The sequence below is a fragment of the Epinephelus lanceolatus genome, chromosome 1, assembly GCF_041903045.1.
Source record: "Epinephelus lanceolatus isolate andai-2023 chromosome 1, ASM4190304v1, whole genome shotgun sequence".
Classification (NCBI taxonomy): Eukaryota; Metazoa; Chordata; class Actinopteri; order Perciformes; family Serranidae; genus Epinephelus; species Epinephelus lanceolatus.
Genome location: NC_135734.1, coordinates 47,594,602 through 47,613,909, shown reverse-complemented (window position 1 = coordinate 47,613,909; position 19,308 = coordinate 47,594,602). Strand labels below are relative to the sequence as shown.

The following is a 19,308-nucleotide window of genomic DNA, read 5'->3' as shown; positions in this document are numbered from 1 at the left end:
TCGATCATTTTATTTAGAAAATAATAATAATAATATTCAAACAAAAAGGGAAGTCGACTGTGGCAAACACCCCGAGCCTTCCCACCTCTATTTCAGGATTGATTAAAAGTCCTTGTTCGGCTCTGCACTGATGATTCCATCTCTGTACAAGTGACGCGTGTGTGTGTTGTGTGCATCCATGCCTATATACTCATTCTAGTTTACATGTGCACTGGCAAGCTTGCATGTTTTCACTGCACATGGGTGTATACCACCGAGAACGCTGCTATGTACAGTAATGACATTTGCAATGGAGAGCAGTGACCCTCCTGACTGGAGGTCTGTTGGGGAAAGCATGTTTCTCCAAATTGGCACATAATACTACAGTGGTAAAGGAGATTGGATCTGGAGATGTGGGGATCATATGCAAAGCAGTGCGGTTTTGAGCTTCATGTCTGACTTGCTCTGTTCAAATTGCTTCTGTTCCCTGCCAGATCTTTGACATCAGTATGGAGTCCTTTCTGTATTATTTGTCGGTGCTGTGAGCTGTGAGGGCAGCAGTCACTGGTTGAGGCTGCACTTGCCTTTTCACTGCATTTTCTGTCAAATGATCAGATGTATGTGATCAGGCTTTATGTGATACAAACCAACATGACCGGATATTGAGCCAATGTGAAATTGGCTTAAGCACCCTGCAGTTCTGCAAATGACAGCTAGATGACACCAAGAAAACTCAGACATTTTAAAGTCAATGAAAAGAGCCTCAGATTTATCTTAGAAATTCAGAAATTCAATTCAATTAATTTTTTTTTCCAATATTAGGCTGAATGTGGTGTTCAGTTGGCATCTCAGCCTATTGACATTCAGCTTTGGTGGGACATGCCAGCAGCAAACCCTTCTTTTCACACCCTTTCCCAAATTAAGATTTTCTGACTCCAGTAAATTCCAAATGGCAACAAACAGTAAATCATATTTCAGATTTCAATATATCACTTCAGAAATCTTTGAGTGATGTCATGGATTCTTTGTCCCTTTCTTTTTGCAATCACATATGTTTTTCATCTCTTGACACTTCCGTGCAACATTTGTATTTGGATTTATGATCAGATTGTAATTTCCCTGCACCAATATTGAAGCTAGAGTAAGAGTTGCATTTGATGTGAGAAAGAGGCCTCTCTTTTTCATTATTTTCCAACACTGTAAGGAGAGAGCAGCCATCTTGAGCTCTTTACACAGAGACTGTGTTCCAAAAGACTGGTTGACAGTGGCTGGAAACAGGCCTGCTGTCAGATAGGGTCCCATGCAAAGGGCCCAGGGGGGTCCCATGCAGAAATCTATAAGTGTGTGTCAAACCCCATACTTCTGTTAGTACACTTTAATGCAGTACACTATGTACACTAATTTCAACAGGGTAGTACTGTTCACTTTGCACAAACTGGAAGTGACAACAGCTTGTTTTTTCAACCACCTTTTCTTCTCCTTTGTCTTCCTTTTTAAATGATGAATTGCAAACAGATGGTGGAGCATTATTGCCAACATTTGACCGCTATCTCTGCCCACACATAAACCAAAGTTATGCAACAACATCAGTGCAGATTGAAATTTGTTGCCACAGACTGGTTAGCTAGCTAGTGAATGCTAACGCGGCACCAAATCATTACAGACCTAACAAACATTACTGACGGCTTCTATTCGACAACAATATTGGTACTTAGTGCTAAAAACATGTAGAACTAACAGGCTGCCTGTTGCCCTCAACTGCCAAGTTAAAGGTTGAGGAGTTTGCTACGTGACAAAGATGGTGACAGATGAGTGAAGAGGCATGGGGAGAGCTGCCAAATATCTGGGCATAACACAAGTATGAATAAGCACCGGGTATGACAGAAGCTTAATGTGGCAAAGGTGAGGAGTTAGCATGACTCAGTTTTAAAGCTAGTATAGTATCATGTAAAACTAGATGACCTAAGGCATCAGTTGGTACTTTGTCATGCTATCTTGCTGGGAAGGGTCTAAATAATGCCCCAAAGTTAGACTAAATGTTGGTGAGGGAAAAGGTGCCATTGTCATTTTTCAAAATGGCATATTTGAAAGTTTCTGCATACTGGGGTCCCTCAGCAGACTTGGAATTGCATAAAATGGGTTTGACTGGAAAACTTTGACTCTTGTGGATTCAGGGAGCCCAGTGGTTTTCATGTGTGATGATGTTCGCCCCCATGGTGAAATTGTCCACATTGATATTCGAGCTAAGGGTGTGTGATGGTGGAGTGAATCTGGATGAGGGGCCCAATTTAAAAAAAATTGCCCCCCGTCCGTAATTCCTGATGGCTGGCCTGGTGAGAACATGCTACAAGGCTTTTGCCAATAAGTGACTGGTCTTATCTTTCTCGTTATGCAGCAGTGGAACGGTAGGGACACAGCGCTGATGGTGACCAGGGTGGTGAACCACAGACGTTTCTCTGCAACCGTCAGCGTTGGCGACACCTCCCAGCGCAGCACCAGTCGCTACCGCTGTGTCATCCGATCCGACGGCGGGTCAGGGGTGTCCAACTACGCCGACCTCATCGTCAAAGGTATGTTCTGCTGTTCAACTTCTTCTCACACGGATCAAAAGTCGGAGGTAAACTCCCTTAAAACCAGAGTGTTTGTGATGAATTTAAATTGGTGAAAGAAGAGTGGCGCTTGACAAATCTGATCAGTGTGGATGCAGTTAAGTGGGACAACTTCTTTAATGTAGAGAAAGTGAGAAACAAGCCTGGGTTGTGGTTGGGTAGTTTTGTGTGTGTGCTTGTTTGTGTGTGTTTGGCTGTTGCTCATTAGTGCTGTGAGAATGCTGAGGACAGAATACTGAACAGACTTCAGAGTAGTGACTAGAACTCACAATGAGCCCCCTTTCACTCCATTTCTGTCTGCGTCTGTCAGTCCTTCACTTCATTTTCTTTCTTCTCCTGTGGCATCCCCTTCCTTTCTCTCAAGCTTTGGAGTAGATGGCAACAAATTGTTTGTTGATTAAAAATGAATAAGAGCATTTTTAAAAGTTCTAAAAGAATATTTGTGGAGGTTCCTGTTTCTCCCGGTGCAGCAGTAGTTCAGCAAGAATACAGGAGAAGGTGGGATATCTACGAAGGAGCTCTATCTTTTACTTCTTACCTGAGGTGGGGCACTCGAGTCACATGACTTGACTCGAGTTGCAGATTTGAGGCCTTTTGACTTACTTGACTAACACTGATGAAAGACTCTACTTGACTTTAACTTGATATTCATGACTTGAGACTTTGACTTGAAAGGACTTTACTTTTTTAAGCTGCTGATTATCTTATCCATTAATTGAGTGATTGTTTGGTTTGTAAAAATTCTGGAAATACTGAGAGATAGCATCACATTTACCCAGAACCCAAAATGACACATTCGTAATGTTTATTTTGTCCAACCAACAGTCCAAACCTCAACATAGAAATTAATTATGAAATAATAAAAAGCAAAAAATCTGAACATTTGTGAAGCTGGAACCATGAAATGTTTTTGCAGTAAAATGACTTAGATTATTATCAAAATAGTGGCAGATTTATTTTCTGTCAATTCACTAACTGACTCATAGTTTCAGCTGTACTTGAACATGTTCATATGTTTTGAGTGCAAAGTCTTAATTTCAGAAGTAACCCGTAACTAAAGCTGTCAGATAAATGTAGTGGAGTAGAGGTAGACGGTGGCAGGAGAACAAAAGACTCAGATTTGTACTCACGGTACCTGAGTAAATGTGTTTAGTTACATTCCACCTCTGGGTGCAGCTTACGTTGTATTATCTTTATGAATTTACGAGTTTGACTTGACTCGACTTGCTTGATTTTCAACGACTTACTTAAGACTTGCGCATGTGTGACTTACTCCCACCTCTGCCTCTTACACCCCTATAAAACCCTTTGACCTGTCCAGTATTGTATTCCTATTTCCCATGTGTTCAAACCCACAGACCGCTATTATAATTTCTACTCAAGCCTTCAAAACCCTATACGATTTATAAAGTATTTATAACATGTTACACAAGTAATCAATTTTCTATGCAATTTAATGAGGTCCACTTCACACAGTGAGTACTCTACTGTTTAACTGAAGTGCATGAACAAGCAGAGAATACGTAGTGTTGGCAAAAACAGATAAAAAAATGTTTATATCACTTGCACAATAATGAGGGTTGAAGTGGTTAAAGTATACAGTAATGACTACTAATCAAAAGCAGCAAATATTAAAAATTACAATCTCGCCTCTCTGTTCTTCCCTGCCTGTCCTTTATCTCCTCTTCTTCTTCACTCTTCTTCCACCCCCCCCACCTCCTGTTTTCTCTGTCCCTCTTGTATTTATCTGTGCGGCTCGACAAATCCCCTCGTCGAGGACATTCAAATCCTCTAATGCGATCTACTCAGCTCTGCCCTCACACTCAATACAGGGCAAAAAATATTAAGGAATCTCTGTGATATTTCCATCCCACTCTCCATCTCATGATTCATGTAAACAAGAGGAAATACAATGCTGTCCTGCTGAGAAGGATATTGATGTGCTGTTGGATAATGCAGTTGTAGGGCCTTTGATAGAATTATAGCATCGCAGCTATCTGTTGTTGTCAGACGTAATTACATTCTTTTACCTGTCTCCTCGTCTCTTTCTGTTGCGCTCTGTGTGTTTTGAATTCTCTTTATTTATCCGTGACTCACTTCACTGTCAGCTCATGGACTTTTCTCCTGATATACATTAGCATTAGATCAGTAAAGAGATTGGATAAAGTTCACTGCTGTCTGTAAACAGAAGTGTTTGCTAAAATGTTAGCATGAGCCTGCTATCACTCATAGGGTAAGTTTATAGTCTTGACCACTGATGTATTGAGAGACCTAGATACAGTATTGAATACGAGACCCAGGAGCAGCTCTTTTACACTTTTGAAATGTTATCAGGCTGACTGGATCAAATCCTGATAGTGAAACGAGTCATTTTGCGAGGGGTTTCACTGATTTTCAGATGTCTCTTGCGCCATAAAAATCAATGGGAAAAAGTGTTTTGGGCCCAATGGCATCACATGCCAGACCCTGGAACATTGCAATACCACTGTTTGACCGCTACGAAAATTGGCTTCAAAGTTCGGCCCACTTCCTGTTGGCCTGGGGTCTCATTTATAAACATTGTGTACACACAAAATGAGGCCTGTAAGATGCATACGCTACTTCCAGCGCAAAAGCTGTGATCTATAAAACAGACTTGATGAGAGAAACTTTGACCCATGCTTACAAACATTTTGGAGACAGGAAATTGGCGACACAGATGGTAAGGTGGGAGCCTAATTGTAGAATTGTTTTATGGCGCACGCCATTTTGGCTTTGGTCCGTACATTTTTAGTATGGATCCTACGCACTGTTTTAGAAATGAAACCTCTGGTCTTGACCCATTGTGTATTGTGTGCTAGTGTGTTACGACTGAGCCTTCTATCTCTCGAATATAATGACTAGATGGTGTTTAGCTTGTGGTGTTCAAAGTGCTATTTGAAAAACTCAGCATCAATGTTTCTTTACAGAAATCATGACCCGCGTCATTCAGGGTTTAATCCACATACCTTTTTTGGGAGCAGTTTCATGTCGAAAGTATTTTCTTTCTGCGATCTGCCATCTATATCGCCACACAGAAGGAAGCATCACCTCCTCATGGATAAGCAGCTCGTGCTCATAGCAGCGTGAGATGTCAACATAAATGGCGTCCTCCTCGGCTGAGGTGTAACATTAGCTAGCTCAGTGGTGCTAGGTGAGCTAGAAGTAGATTTGCGCTTCCTTGTGCACAGTAATAAATTTGGTGTGTGTAGTTTGGTAAAAAGAAAGTAGTTCCTTAGTATTCATTTTGTGTTGATTGTGGCCCCTGTGGACAAAAGCGGAAGTATTTCAATGAGTGTAAACTTACATACATACATCCTTTTCAGGTCTGCATGCCTGTAAGCGTTCGCTTGATTTAGCAAAATCGGACCCGGGGCAGGCATTAAGAATAACTACATAGAGGTCGCTAATCTTGCTGATGGTTTTGTTTGCTTGTGTAGGTCATGTAGAGGCATCAGTATTAAAATGAGGCTGTTTCATTGCTCCTTAAAAACTCCTCGTAGGTGCTTTAACCCTATGCTACAATGACAGCACAGCACTTAACATATTCTGCTAAAGAGTTAACACTGGGCAGCCTATTTATATACTTGCATTGTGGCACAGAGCTGAACAGTCGACCATGGCCTCCACTTTTTACCCTGTCTTATATCCTTTAATACACCATCTAACCAGCAGGAAAAACACCTCTCAAGAATTCTGTATTCTCTTTTTAGGTGTCCTTGACCGAGGCACAGACGCGCCATGTGCTCAGTCACTGTAAAGCTGAGTTTATGCTTGGTTGCTTGACATTCTCCGGGGTTGTCTTTTGACAACATTCTGCGTCGCACCTCGGCCCAAATTTATACTTTGGGAGCAGAGGTAGAGACACAGAGGAATGGTTTTGGGATTAAAGCATAACGTAACCACAGAAATGTCATTTAACAATAAAATGCTTACAGTGAAGTTTAAATTGGATGTCTGAGATACATTTTTACAGGCCCCCCTCTCTACCTTGAGATTATTTTTATTTTACTAAACATAAAGAAAGTATCTTTATGTGGTGCGAGGGGGAATTGAACTGTGTTTGATTTTTAATGGAATTTAAATTGCATTACTGAAATGCATTTAAATGTAGCGGCGCACCGGCCTAAATTATGTTCTCAATGCATATTTGGTATGAATTATGCTGTTAACCTTATTTGGTGTGAAGGATGTTTTAATCTTGAGGGAGGCTGGAGTGTGTATGTGTGTGTGTGTGTGTGTGTGTGTGTGTGTGTGTGTGTGTGTGTGTTGTATGTGTGCTGTTTTGATTAGATGATAGTCCAGGGACTGAAACTGTCATTACCATCTGTTAGCAGAACACACAGACTGCACTCCTGAGAACGTCCAAATGTGTGTGTGTGGCTTATCCTGCTAAATGTGTCTTTTAGTGTGTCTATGTTTCTGTGTCTGTCCTCTGTCTGTGTGTATGTATGTCTGTGTGAGTGTGTGTATGTGTGTGTGAAGCTCAGGTGCTGTCAGCCATGCATTGTGCCAGGGGAATAACCTACGCCAACACAGTCAACAGGAGCTGCAGTATTACACATACACATCTCCATGAAACCCCTTTGTCTGTGCAGTGTGCGTTGCTTAATGTGTGTATGTGTTATTGTCCTTGATGTGTGTATATTTTGAGTTTTTTCATTCTATTCATTCATGTGTGGTGGGATCATCTGCGTGCAGCTTAATTTGTCTCTGGGTGTGTGTATCTGTGTGCCTTTTCATTTGTGTTTTCATCTGTGAGCTGTCGTGGTTATTGTGTGGCCAAATTAAACTGTGGCCGTGTGTATGTGTGCGTTTGCGCGTTCTCTCGGGCTGCTAAGTGAAATTCGGATTAATTACTGTGTCGTTCAGCCAGGTGTGACCAGGGGAATCCAGAGAGAGACACTTCCCATGTTACAGTGCCCTCTCTGTGTGCTGTGCATGACTGTGTGAGCGCTCATTCGTGCATGTTAATCGGTGACACTACATTGTTGGCCTGCTGAACAGATGATGTCTTCCTTGCTGACTAACTTAGAAAAGAAAGCTTAAACCTAATATTCAAGGATAAACTAACTTTCTGATGAAGTTTTATTATAAAGCAGAGTTAGATAAATAAACGGCACAAGTTTTTGTTTGTAGAAAAATGACAACATCAGTGAGAAATGATGTTATCTGTGTGATGCTTTCAGCCTTTAATTCTCATTGATCCTGGTTGAAATTGTATGCATTGCTATCTGTCGCAGTGTCCTTTATATTACTACTGCGAGCACCAAAAACTAAAATGTTAAGTGGCTTTCGAGGTCCAGTGTGTAGGATTTAGGGGAATTTATTGGCAGACATGGAATATAAAATGATGAAGTATGTTTTCTATAGTGTGGTCACCTGAAAATAAGAATCGTTGTGATTTCCTTACCTTAGAATGAGCAATTTATATCTTCATAGGGAGCTGGTCCTCATCTATGGAGATCACCATGTAACAACTATGTTTCCATGGTAGCCCAGAACGGACAAACCAAACACTGACAGCCACCGTAGTTAGCAGCCCCTCCGTCACGACAACGCATTCTCACTTCAACCTCGTTACATATCAACGTTTGGTCATGGACTCTCCACATTGAGATATGACGTGCAAGGTACCTTGTACTATGTCAGTACAATGCCCACCTGCCACACTTGGGCTTTTGCCGCTTTAAGTTTCGTTGTTGTCCCACTGCGTCTTCCCCTGACGCTGCAAGGCACTGTTAAACAATAATGAGGAGCAGCTGTGTATTATGCCAACATGAAAGGACAGCTCTTTTTGTCGGTGTCTGACGCTGGAGATGCTGAACAAGCGCCAGTTTTGGACGACTTCGGAGTGAGACTAGGTTGGTGACAACAGTGTCGAAAAACACTGACTTTTTTAATGTGAGACTGTTCTGTTCAGTGTTTTTGCTGGTTTAAGTCACGGGTCAGGTTGTTCTGGCGAGTGAGAGACCTCTTTGTATAATTTGGTTTGCAGTAAAACCCTGCTGAGGGTCTAGATCAGAAATAAGGTGAGCACAGATGAAGTTGTCAGAGAAAAAAGGTGAGAAAACATTTGCAGATGTCAGATGTTAGGTAAGAGGGCCATCTGTGACATGCCAAACGTGTAGGAGAATCATCGATTTATAATGTAAACTGCTTTATTCAATATTTTCACCAGTTTTAATCACCTCGTCTGGTTCTTCAGGAGAGGAAGAGACCTCTGTGGACAATTCCACCCCTGCTAAAATCCTCCTTAATAATGTTCACTGACTGAATTCTAATCAGGAGAAATGTCAGCTGGTTGCAATCCGCTATCCCAACTGCTAGCTGTCACAAATCCCCCTAAATCTTACACACTGGACCTTTAAGTAAAAGTACAGAAGAAATGAAAGTAAAACATAAATATGTATCTGAAACAAGTCATTGTTTGACATATTTTTATGAATAACACAAGTCTGTATGTTGTCTATTTGTAGTACACACTATGAGGTAGCACAAACCATGACATTACATCGAAATCTTACTCTGTAAAGTGATTTATCCTCTGGCTCAAACTTTTCCTGACAATAATTTTCATCAAAACGACAATCTAGAAGAATTAGAAAACACAACAAATCTGACAGTAACACATATAACCCCGCAAATTAAAGATACCATACCACAACTGAGACATAAAGTACATTTCTACTTTTATGAAATAGTCGTTTTTAGATTCATTAATCCTTTAGAATAATCGTTGAAGAAAGGAAAAATAACTTCATACATAAAAGTGTAAGAAGTAGGGTGTTTCACAGACTTACTAAATGCATTAATGAAAGTGGAAAGATTACCACACATAGCACAATGCATGGATTACCACACTTATCTGTTGGTTGTTTTTAATGATTTCTTTGTACACTGCAGAAAAAGATAGTACAGTCAAACCAAGTTCACTTCAAATGAAAGATCAGAAAGACTTGAGGAAGCAGGCAATGGAAATTAAAGGCGGACAGGAAGACATGTAATTACATATTTAATACAAGGCCTCACACCTCCTCTGTCATCTCTCCATCATTCAGTTTCCCCTCCGTCTCATCTCCTCACGTCGTCATTTCCCTCGTATTCACACCTCTGCCTCACTTCACACCTCCCTTAAAGTTCATTCTGTATATGTTAATTATGTTAAAGAAAACACATAGCAACAGTGATTTGTTGTGAACACAGTCCCGTCCTCCCGTGCCTTATAAAAAAACATCTTTGCATTAATGGCACCAACAGAGAGAAAAACATCACTATTGCTCGAATAAATGAGAAATAATTGTTCAGTATTCTAGAAATGATAAAATAGCTTTTTAGCTGAAAAATTAAGAAAATTATCCACTGATATTTGTAATAGACTCTTTTAGGGCAGACATCACAATGACGTCATTTCATTAGCAGGAGGCAAAACAGGACTCTCCACCACAGGGCTGTAGGCTACAAAGGAGTCTTAAAATGTGGTCTTGTCGTGTTAATGGGAGCCAGAATAGAAGGAGTCATGGCTAAAACTTATATCTGATAACATAGCCGCCACTGCCTGTCAGCAAACGAAGAGAACTATGACAACTGCACATGCAGTCATCAGAAATGCTCGCATGTGCTGCGCGCACTTCATATCAGGTTAGGGAAAAAGTATTTCCTGTTGTAGGGATGAATAACGTTATGTGTATTAAGGGTTATCATGTCCACCTCATCAGAAACTGGGGAGGGATTAAGAGGAATATTGGACTAATCTGGATTTCACTGGTGGTCCCAGAGAGTGAGTGACCTGACACGGTGCGTTCGTAAATTCAGTCTGACGCTCTACACTAAAATGAGAGCCCTGTTGGTGGAAGAAACGGAGCGTTATATTTCTATATGAGGTAACGAACAGTTAAATTAACCACACAATCACTCCGCCTGGTGCTCTGCTGCTCCGTCTCCACAGACAGAGTGCCCAGAGTGTGCTCTGCTACTCGGAGAGTGCGGTGCTCTGGGTAACTGAACAGTACATTAAGACAGCGCTCTGACTTTATGAACAGTCCAGTTTGTGTCAGAGTGCGGTCCAGCACTCGGAATAAGTATTTCTGAATGCACCACTTGCATCATCTTCCTCCACTGTCTAAAACAAGCCAACAGAATTTACCAGCTGGCTCTAGCTAGTGTCTGTGGAGAACTGTTTTGCCTCCAGCTAAGCCCCGCCCGCCCAAAAATGTCATACTGTTTACTAACAGTGAAAGCGTCTTTAAGACACACCCTCACACATACACACACATGTAAACACACACAGCGCCCAGTTTGACGGGACAATAAAGGATGTCCTTGAAGAACATGTCACTAAAAATGCCATTCTGCTGAAAGCCTACACACACACACACACACACACACACACACACACAGATGTTTTTCTCTGCTCCTGTGCGTTTCTCATTTGTATGGTTCTTGTCAAACAGATGCAGTAAGAGCCCCAGGGCAACAAGGTCTCACCATACCCCCGGCTGTGCTTGTGTGTGTGTGAGAGAGTGTGTGTGTGCGTCAGAGTGAGCAAGCTCCCATGCTGACACGTCTGTGTCTCGGGGAGTATGAATGTAGGCTGTGTTTTGGCTGTGTATCTGCATTCGTGTGTGTGTGTGTGTGTGTGTGTGTGTGTGCTGTCTGTCAGAGATAAGACTCAGTGGGGCGTAGCAGAGATCCAGGAGAGCCACTGTCAGCCAGTGCCCTGTGGACACCATGCAGAGACACCATGTGTGTGTGCTGTGTGTCAATTCCCCAGGAATACTGCTACATCTTTCTAAGTCTCCCTGGGTGGTCATAAAGTTGATTGTAGTCCAAGAATTAGACCCAGAAGTGCCATCACAGTGTGTAAGTGTCTGTGAATGCCTCTGTGTCTGCATATGTGTGTGTCCGTAGAGCTTTCTGTCTCCCAAAGCTTGTTCTTGGCACATTCTTCTATGTGTCTGTTCCCCGATAAGGAAATCAATAGGAGAGTGGACAGCTCAGCCCTATGTGTCAGATCTGTGGAAGCCCACAGATGCTCTGAAATCCCACTGGGCGTGAACACAACACAACCTCCAATTTATAAAAATAACTGCTTGAGAAGTGTGTTTGACTTCCAAGTGCAGGAGCTTTATTCCAAAATGAGATGTCAAACATTTGAAAAGGCACAGTTAAGAGATGTCAAACATCCACAGAAAAGTCACGAGTAACTTTACTGAGCGACTGGCGGTTGTAGTGCAACCCCTAGATAAATGATTCCACCTTCTTAAAAGCTCAAGTTATCATCTAGTTATCAAAGGACAGTAAGTTCCTCAATAAAAAACGGTATTCAAGTAAGAAGAAGAAAAAAATGACAAAGTACAACTACTGTTATTGTACTGATAGAATTATGCCGGCCCAACGTCAGCAACTGCAGCTCAAGGCCCAGAGGTGGCCCATGCAACAATTCGGTGTAAGAAAGAGGCCTCTCTTTTTCATTATTCCCCACCTCTGTAAGAAGAGAGCAGCCATCTTGAGCTCTTCATGTAGTAGTTGTGGTCCAAAAGCCTTGTTAAGATCAGGTAGAAACAGACCTGCTGTCACTGGGTCAAAGTGTACAGATCACCCCAGCCCAAGGCCCAGGGAGGGCCCATGCAGGGCCCATGCAAAAGTCTATGGTTGACCCTTAAATAGGATCAAGAATCAATTTACTTACTGACTTATCACTGACAATACAAGTTATATATTTACATGATGAATAAAAGTATTGTTATCATCTGATGCCAAACTTATAGTGATAATGGTGTGGTTGAAACTCAAACAGCAGGGGTCAGACTTGCAGAACACACTTGTGTCACTAAGGTTAAGATGTGAGGCGATTTGCAGCCTGACTAGTGAAGTCAAAATGCCTCACCAAAGATCAGGGGCTCAACAAATAAAAGCCAGGGTTCAGAGAGAACAAGAAAATAAAAGAAGCAGAGAGGCAATGGCAAAATTTGTGACCATAAAAACCAGGTATGACAGAAGATGCTCGTGCTGGTAGTATGGTGTCATGTGAAACTGGGCGATCTCAGGCATCAATTGATACCTGGTCATGCTATCTTGTCAGGAAAGGGTCGAATAACACTCCAAAGTTAGGATAAATTTTTAGGTAAAAAGTGGCATTGTCATTTCTCAGAATAGTGTATTTGAATTTTCTGCATACTGGGGTCCCTCAGTAGTCTTGGAAATTGCATGTGTTGGGTTTGACTGGAAAACCTAGACTCTTTCAGATTCAACGAGTCCAATGGTATTCATCTGTGATGATGTTAGCCCACATAGTGAGTCTTTTTTGAAATTGCCCATGTTGATATTTGAACTGGTAGGAGGCCCAGGGGTAGACCTAGAATATGCTGGAGGAATTACATATCTCATCTGTTCTGGGGAAGCCTTGGGGTCCCCCAGGAGAAGCTGGGAAATGTCACTGGGGAGAGGGACATATGTAGTTCTCTACTGAGTTTGCTGCCCCCATGACCCAGACCCAGATAAGGGGATGAAAGTGGATGAATGGAGCTGAGGGTATTCAGTGATGGTGCTGGAGTGAGTGTGGATGAGAGGTTCAATTTAAAAAACAAAGATTTGTAATGGCTGGTCTGGCGCTATGTATATTACGATGTCAAGAGAAGAGGTAAACATGGAGTTAAACATCACACATTCAGTTAAACAGCACTGACAGCATGGTGAAATGGAAAAAAGTCAGGAAACAGAAACAGAGGCTATGTACTTGCTGCAGCAGCCATGGGTTCGATTCCATGTCTGGCTCTTTGCTGCATGTCTTCCCCTGTCTCTCTCCCCATTTCATGCTAGACTTTCCTATCTAATCATGGCAAAGATGCCAACAAAAAAGAAAAAAAACACTGATGGCTTTTTATGAAAATATACTGATAAAACCAGGGGATGATTTGAAATAAAGGCCTGTCTCTAATATAAGCCTATACTAAGGTCTGGTTGCCTCTGCACTGTAGGTAATTAAAGTCCCTTTTTGTTATGGATATACTGTATTATCTTTTCTTGGAAACAGAAGTAAAACTCAACAAACAAAGAAAAGAAAACCACCAACATAAACTCAAGATTTACTCAAGTAATTTGATCTGACATCCTTCAAAATAAAAATTTGGCTCACGTCAGTTTGTATTGGATTAGTATGGATTCAAGTCACTGCAATTTGGTAGGGCTTATTTTGCTATACCTGCACTGATGAAGAAGAAAATAGATAACATAAAATTATGAAATATACACAAGGTTGGACCAGAAAAATATAGATGCATCAATAAACGATTGTTCATAAATTGATGATACTTTCATTAAGTTTTATGAGGAGTTGCTCCTTGAGCATTTTATGTAAAAACTTATGCAAGTCTGTTTATCTGCCTACATCAGCCAGTGTGTGTGTGTGTGTCTGTGTGTGAGTGAAGGGAAGCGTACACCCATACAGCGTACACTCCACCTGCCTCTTTAACCATGTCCTGAGGGTTTGCCTTGGGGGATGTGTGTGTATGTGTGCAAGTTGTGTTGTGTATGCTGGCCGCTTTGTCATGCCGTTGGTATTCTATGTCCATTGCTCTTTCATGTGCAGCGGCCTGTGTGTGCATGTGGATTTCTGTGTGTGTGTGTGTGTGTCAGAGAAAGTGGACACTTCACACAGAATTTCTGAAGAGAAATATAAGTAATGCATGAACAGGTACGGTGAGAGGGAGATGGAGGAGGAGGAGGACTGGAGGTGAGAAAAGGAAAAGAAAAAGGTACAGAGGAAGTAGAAAGGGGGGCAGTGAGAACTGCGGGGAGCAGAGACGAGAGGATGCGGGGATGAGGTGAAAAGTTGAAACCAAAGACTGGGAAGCAGAACATGGTGGTGAGGAAGTAAAGAGAAAAGGTGAACTAAAAGTGTGTAACAGGAGAAATGAATACAAATAAAGAAGATGAAAGGGAAGGAGGAAAATAAGATGTAAAGATAGTATCGCTGTAACCTTTTTGTATTCATGCCAAACCGTCGCTGTCCAGTGCATGCAGCTGCACACAGAATACATGGTATGTAGATTGATGCACATAATGTGGAATCATAGTTTGCAAGCCCGAATTTCACCTGGAAAGTTTTAGCCACAGCATATGCTGAGGTTAGCACAACGAGGGGACTGGCGTGTTAAGGCCCAAACATACTCAGGCGTACTATAAGTGGAACGGACTCCGCGAGGAATGTCCGCAGTCATTCGGGCTTTCATAGTCGAGCATACTTTTGCATTGTAGTTTCCTGTAAAAATGTCCGTGAAAAATCCCCGCGATGTGAAAAATACATGCCGAGCAGTCACTGGTGCGCGGAGCGGAGTCTGCGCGGTCGTAAAATCTGAGCTTTGCGTGCACAGGGCTTGCAGACGTCCGCTTTGAGTCCGCGCGGACCTCTGCGGAGTCCGTTCCGCATACGTTCCGCCCAAGTATGTTCGGGCCTTTTTTCAGTCAGAGTATGGTGAGTGCAAATGCCAGAGGAGCAAAAAATGCCGCTGGATGGAGTGTCGGCATTGCTCATCCGTTGTAGTGGATGTGAATAGTGACACATTGAATATGCTAACACACATTTGACAGCATCACCCAGATGTGGAGACCACTGATAAATATTTGGATGTTTGGGTGCTTCAAATTCTTAAATATAACGATGACGGAAGAAATTGTAACCCTCTTCCTATGCAGGTTTTTTTTATCCACCCATCCATTCATTTTCATCTGCTTATCCGGGACTGGGTCACGGGGAGATGCTTATCATTTTTACAGCCTGTTGTGACCTGTTGCCTTTTAGGAAAGTGTTTATTTTTCTGTACAGTGTGAGACAGAAATGTTTGAAATGTTCCTTATTTTTATGATGAATGAAAATAGTTTACTAAAGATACCAGTGGCCAAAATGCTCCCTCACTCCATTTAAAGTCCGGGTGTCATGAAAAATGTCTTTTTAGCCCTTTCAGGTCAAATCTCCAGTCATATTGAGCACCTGTGCAACAAAGTATGTCAGCATTGCTTTACTTGTTTTAGTTACCTGCTGCTAGCTAGACAGCTGTGCAGCTAGCGTTAGTGGCGCTATTAGCCAACTCAGGATTGTTATAAGCTAGTAGCTGGGCTAACTTAATGTTAGCATGCTGAAGGTCGAGGCAGCACTTGTCTACCCTCAGAAAGAACCAAAAATACACCGACCAAATATCGCTCAGAATAATACACCATAAATTTCCACTATACCGTAATTTTGCAATGTAATAATTACATTTTCAAAGTGGTATCCATGATCGAAACATAATAAAAATGCTAATACAGAACTGATGCCCATAACAATTTAAAAGGCAGCAACTTCTTTTGTTTGTCTTTTCAATGTGTATTTGTTCAGTGTTGTTTTATGATAATGTTGTTAACCTTTTCACAACCATAAACTTTAAACATAGTTTCAAAATTGTTTCAGTGTTGAAACAGATCTTTCTGAAATTTAAGTGTTGATAGAATTTAGTTAACCTTTTAACAACCATCTGAATTAAACGTTGCTAATGTCAACCACATTTTAATGTTGAAGGTCGGTCCTATGCCAGCTGGGCAAGAGGGTTGTGCCGGTCTGAGAAACTTGCAATGCGGTCTGTTCAGAATAAATGTAAAGAAACATATCCATATGCATTTTTACCCCACTGTACTGAATTCACACAATACCATGACTCCTAAATCGTGGTAGGAAGCAGACCATGACTTACGGTTGCCTTTACTCCCAGAAAAGATGAGGAAGAAAGATGATGAAGTTAGTAACGTAAAACCATCTCTGTAGTGACACTGATAGAAAACAGAGAAGCCAACCAGCGAAAAACAGAAGTCAGAGCTGACAGGTTCAATCCCATCAGCTGATTCTGTCACTACCCACATCTCATTGAACTCCGACCTGCTCGCTCACTGTACATTCATGCGGATAAGAGCAGCTGAACGCCAAAAAAATGTAAAACAGAGTGAGAAGGAGAGACGTGTCCACTACGAGCATCCTGCTGTGTTGCTCCTGTGAAGCTGACAGATTTGAGACTAATTCTCATTTCATTAAAAACTGTCGGAGTATATTTTTGTGACACTAAGAAGATCAATGTCTCTTTTAGGCTCTTTCTCGCTGTCAGTCCTCCGTTTCGTTCAGCGTCACCCACCTTCTCTGCCTGTGTTTATATTTCAGAGTTAAGACTCTATCTTGGACTCTTATTCTCAGCAGCTTACAGAAAGCGAGCAGGTAGAAGTTTAATGTCTTGTTAATGGACACTTTGACAGGCCTGATGTGGTTATGTGACACAATCTCACAAATTTGGGGAAAGCTTAAAATCAAAGGATGTGTTCGCACTCGTAGTTTGGTTAAGATGGAAAAATTAGACACTTTGCTTTGTGACCCACACCTCCTTAATGCTGACCTTGTTGACAGTATTAATGAGCATTAAAATTAGAGCAGCTGAAGTAAACATTGTGCACAAATGGACAGATAGGTCAGGGTTAGAGGAAATCACTTCTACATGAGGTGCCTTGCTGTCTCTGAAACTGAAAGAAAGAACTGAACATGAGCAACAACTTTGGCCTTCATAAACACTCTAAGACATGGAAGAAAAGATACACCCTGCATCACACCATAACTGTTTTGACCTTTATAATTACTAAGGTAAATTTATTCGTAACTGCTTTTAAATTCACTCTACATTAACTTATATTTGGTTCATACCACAACCAAATTCCAACTGATCTCACTTTGAATAAAACTACAGTCATCTTCTGTGGTTTCGGTGTGCACCAAACAAGCCGCGTCCACAGCTTTTCAAACCAGGGTTACTTCAAGCTGAACCAATCAACACATTTTCACTTTCTACTTGTCAAATACTGGTCATAATACCCCTCTTGGGACAGTTTTGGATGTTCAGAGGCAGCATGTTAATTACCCTGATTAAAATAACTCGATTGACTTTTGGTTTTACATGGGACTATCAGCAAGGTCCTGGGTGAAAGTCCGGAGTTTGTTTGACCACCCACCAACCCTATGCAGACTGTCCTGCTCTTTATACTTTGGCAGTTGCCTCAAGTGTCAAAAAATGCCCCACCCAGAGCATCATATACAGCTGCTGAAGGGTGCCAGTCAATGTCTGCCATGACAACAACCTTTGACATGTTGTGGATAAGGTACTGAAGAGCATCTTTAACATGATGATGATGATGATGATGATGATGAAAATACATGAAAATGAATCCGTTTCAAGCTGACAGGCTCAAGTAATCAGTAACTTCAGTAAGTGTTGGTTTAATAACAGTGAATGTGAGCGCTGTTGCATTTTGTTAAGTCAAAGCAAACCTGCACTGCTTCAGGGACAAAACATTTCTTGTACTGTTCCAAGAGATTGTCTGAGGGAGCAGAGGCTCATGGGATTGAGGGCGATGTGATGACTCCGTCTGGAAGTGGACTCAGATGGCTTGGAGTGCAGATTGAGTGTGTGTTCCTGCCTGTGTTTGTGCGCCCATGCACGTGTTAAAGATGGTTGTGTTTATCTGTGTGTGTTTTCACATGTCTGATTTTATGTTTTTATGTGCCTGCATCTGTTATACTGGTTTTGTGCTGAGGAGTGTGTGTGTGTGTGTGTGTGTGTGTTAAGAGGAAGTGCATGTTTGCCACAGTGAGTTTGCTGTGAGGAGTGGGTAATCAGATCTTATTTCCCATGATTCTTGGCTCTCCCTTGAGTGTAAAATACACTTTGTTTGCCCCCAACAACCCTGCACCCCCATTTTCTTTTCTTTCTTTCTATCTTTCTTTCTTTCTTTCTTTCTTTCTTTCTTTCTAAATCCCTCCATCTCTCCTGTCTGTCCTCTGTGATAGATGGAGGTGGTGTCGTTGTGCTGTGAGTCTTTTCATTAAAGTATTCTTTGTGACCAGGCAGTGGAGTAGAACATTCTCACTGTGTGTGTACGTGCACTAGTGCTGAATTCATTATACCAAGTTACGGGCCTGAGGGAGTATGGAGTGTGTTACTCACAACGCAAAGGTGCATGCACACGTGCACGTACACACAGACACATGCACAGAGCGCATACCGCACTCACTCAATCCCCAGGATTTGGAGAAATGTGTTTGTATAAAAGTCAGAAGCAGCTCTGAGCTGGTAAATAACACTGAGAGATTGGACAGAAGGAAGGAAGACAGACAGACAGACAGTAAGAAAAAAGAAGTAGTAAGTCTTATTTTGTTGGATTAGTTCAGGGCTTCACTAACACAGGGAGGAGGTATGACTTGTAATTAGCCACTGATGCTTACGTTTGGGAATATTATTACAAGTTTAGCTATCTAGAAGTGTAGCCGATGTCGCACTTAAAACTCCATTAAGGCATGTGGTTTTTGTTCCAACTTTTATCCCTCTCACATTTTACTTGTTAACAAAGCCAGGAGATTGTAAGGACGATGCAAGGGCAAGTCAGCAGGTCGCTCACACCGAGTCGACGGCTGAGTCAGATCTGTTCCCCTCAGGTAGAGTGCGTTCCTGAGGGTCAGGGAGGAACATTATCATACTGAATTTGCAGAAAGCAGGGCCGGGCTCTCAGGTCACAGTATGTTCGATGGAGGGTATTCATGCACAATAATCTTCTCCATTAAGAGTTTTATATGCCAAAATATTGTTTGATCAATTTCAGGGACGTTTAAAAAATCTTTGTAGTGCTTGCTGTA

At 41.7% G+C, this 19,308-nt stretch overlaps 1 protein-coding gene across 12 annotated transcripts in view; it reads left to right on the top strand.

The window, feature by feature from the left end:
* ptprt (protein tyrosine phosphatase receptor type T) overlaps nt 1-19,308 on the top strand; it is a 527,216-nt gene that overhangs the window by 143,920 nt on the left and 363,988 nt on the right. For all 12 annotated transcript variants that reach the window (XM_078171434.1, XM_078171419.1, XM_078171458.1 and 9 more), the window contains exon 7: nt 2,375-2,549. In XM_078171434.1, the coding sequence (XP_078027560.1) occupies nt 2,375-2,549 (175 nt within the window). The remainder of the gene's footprint in view (nt 1-2,374; nt 2,550-19,308) is intronic.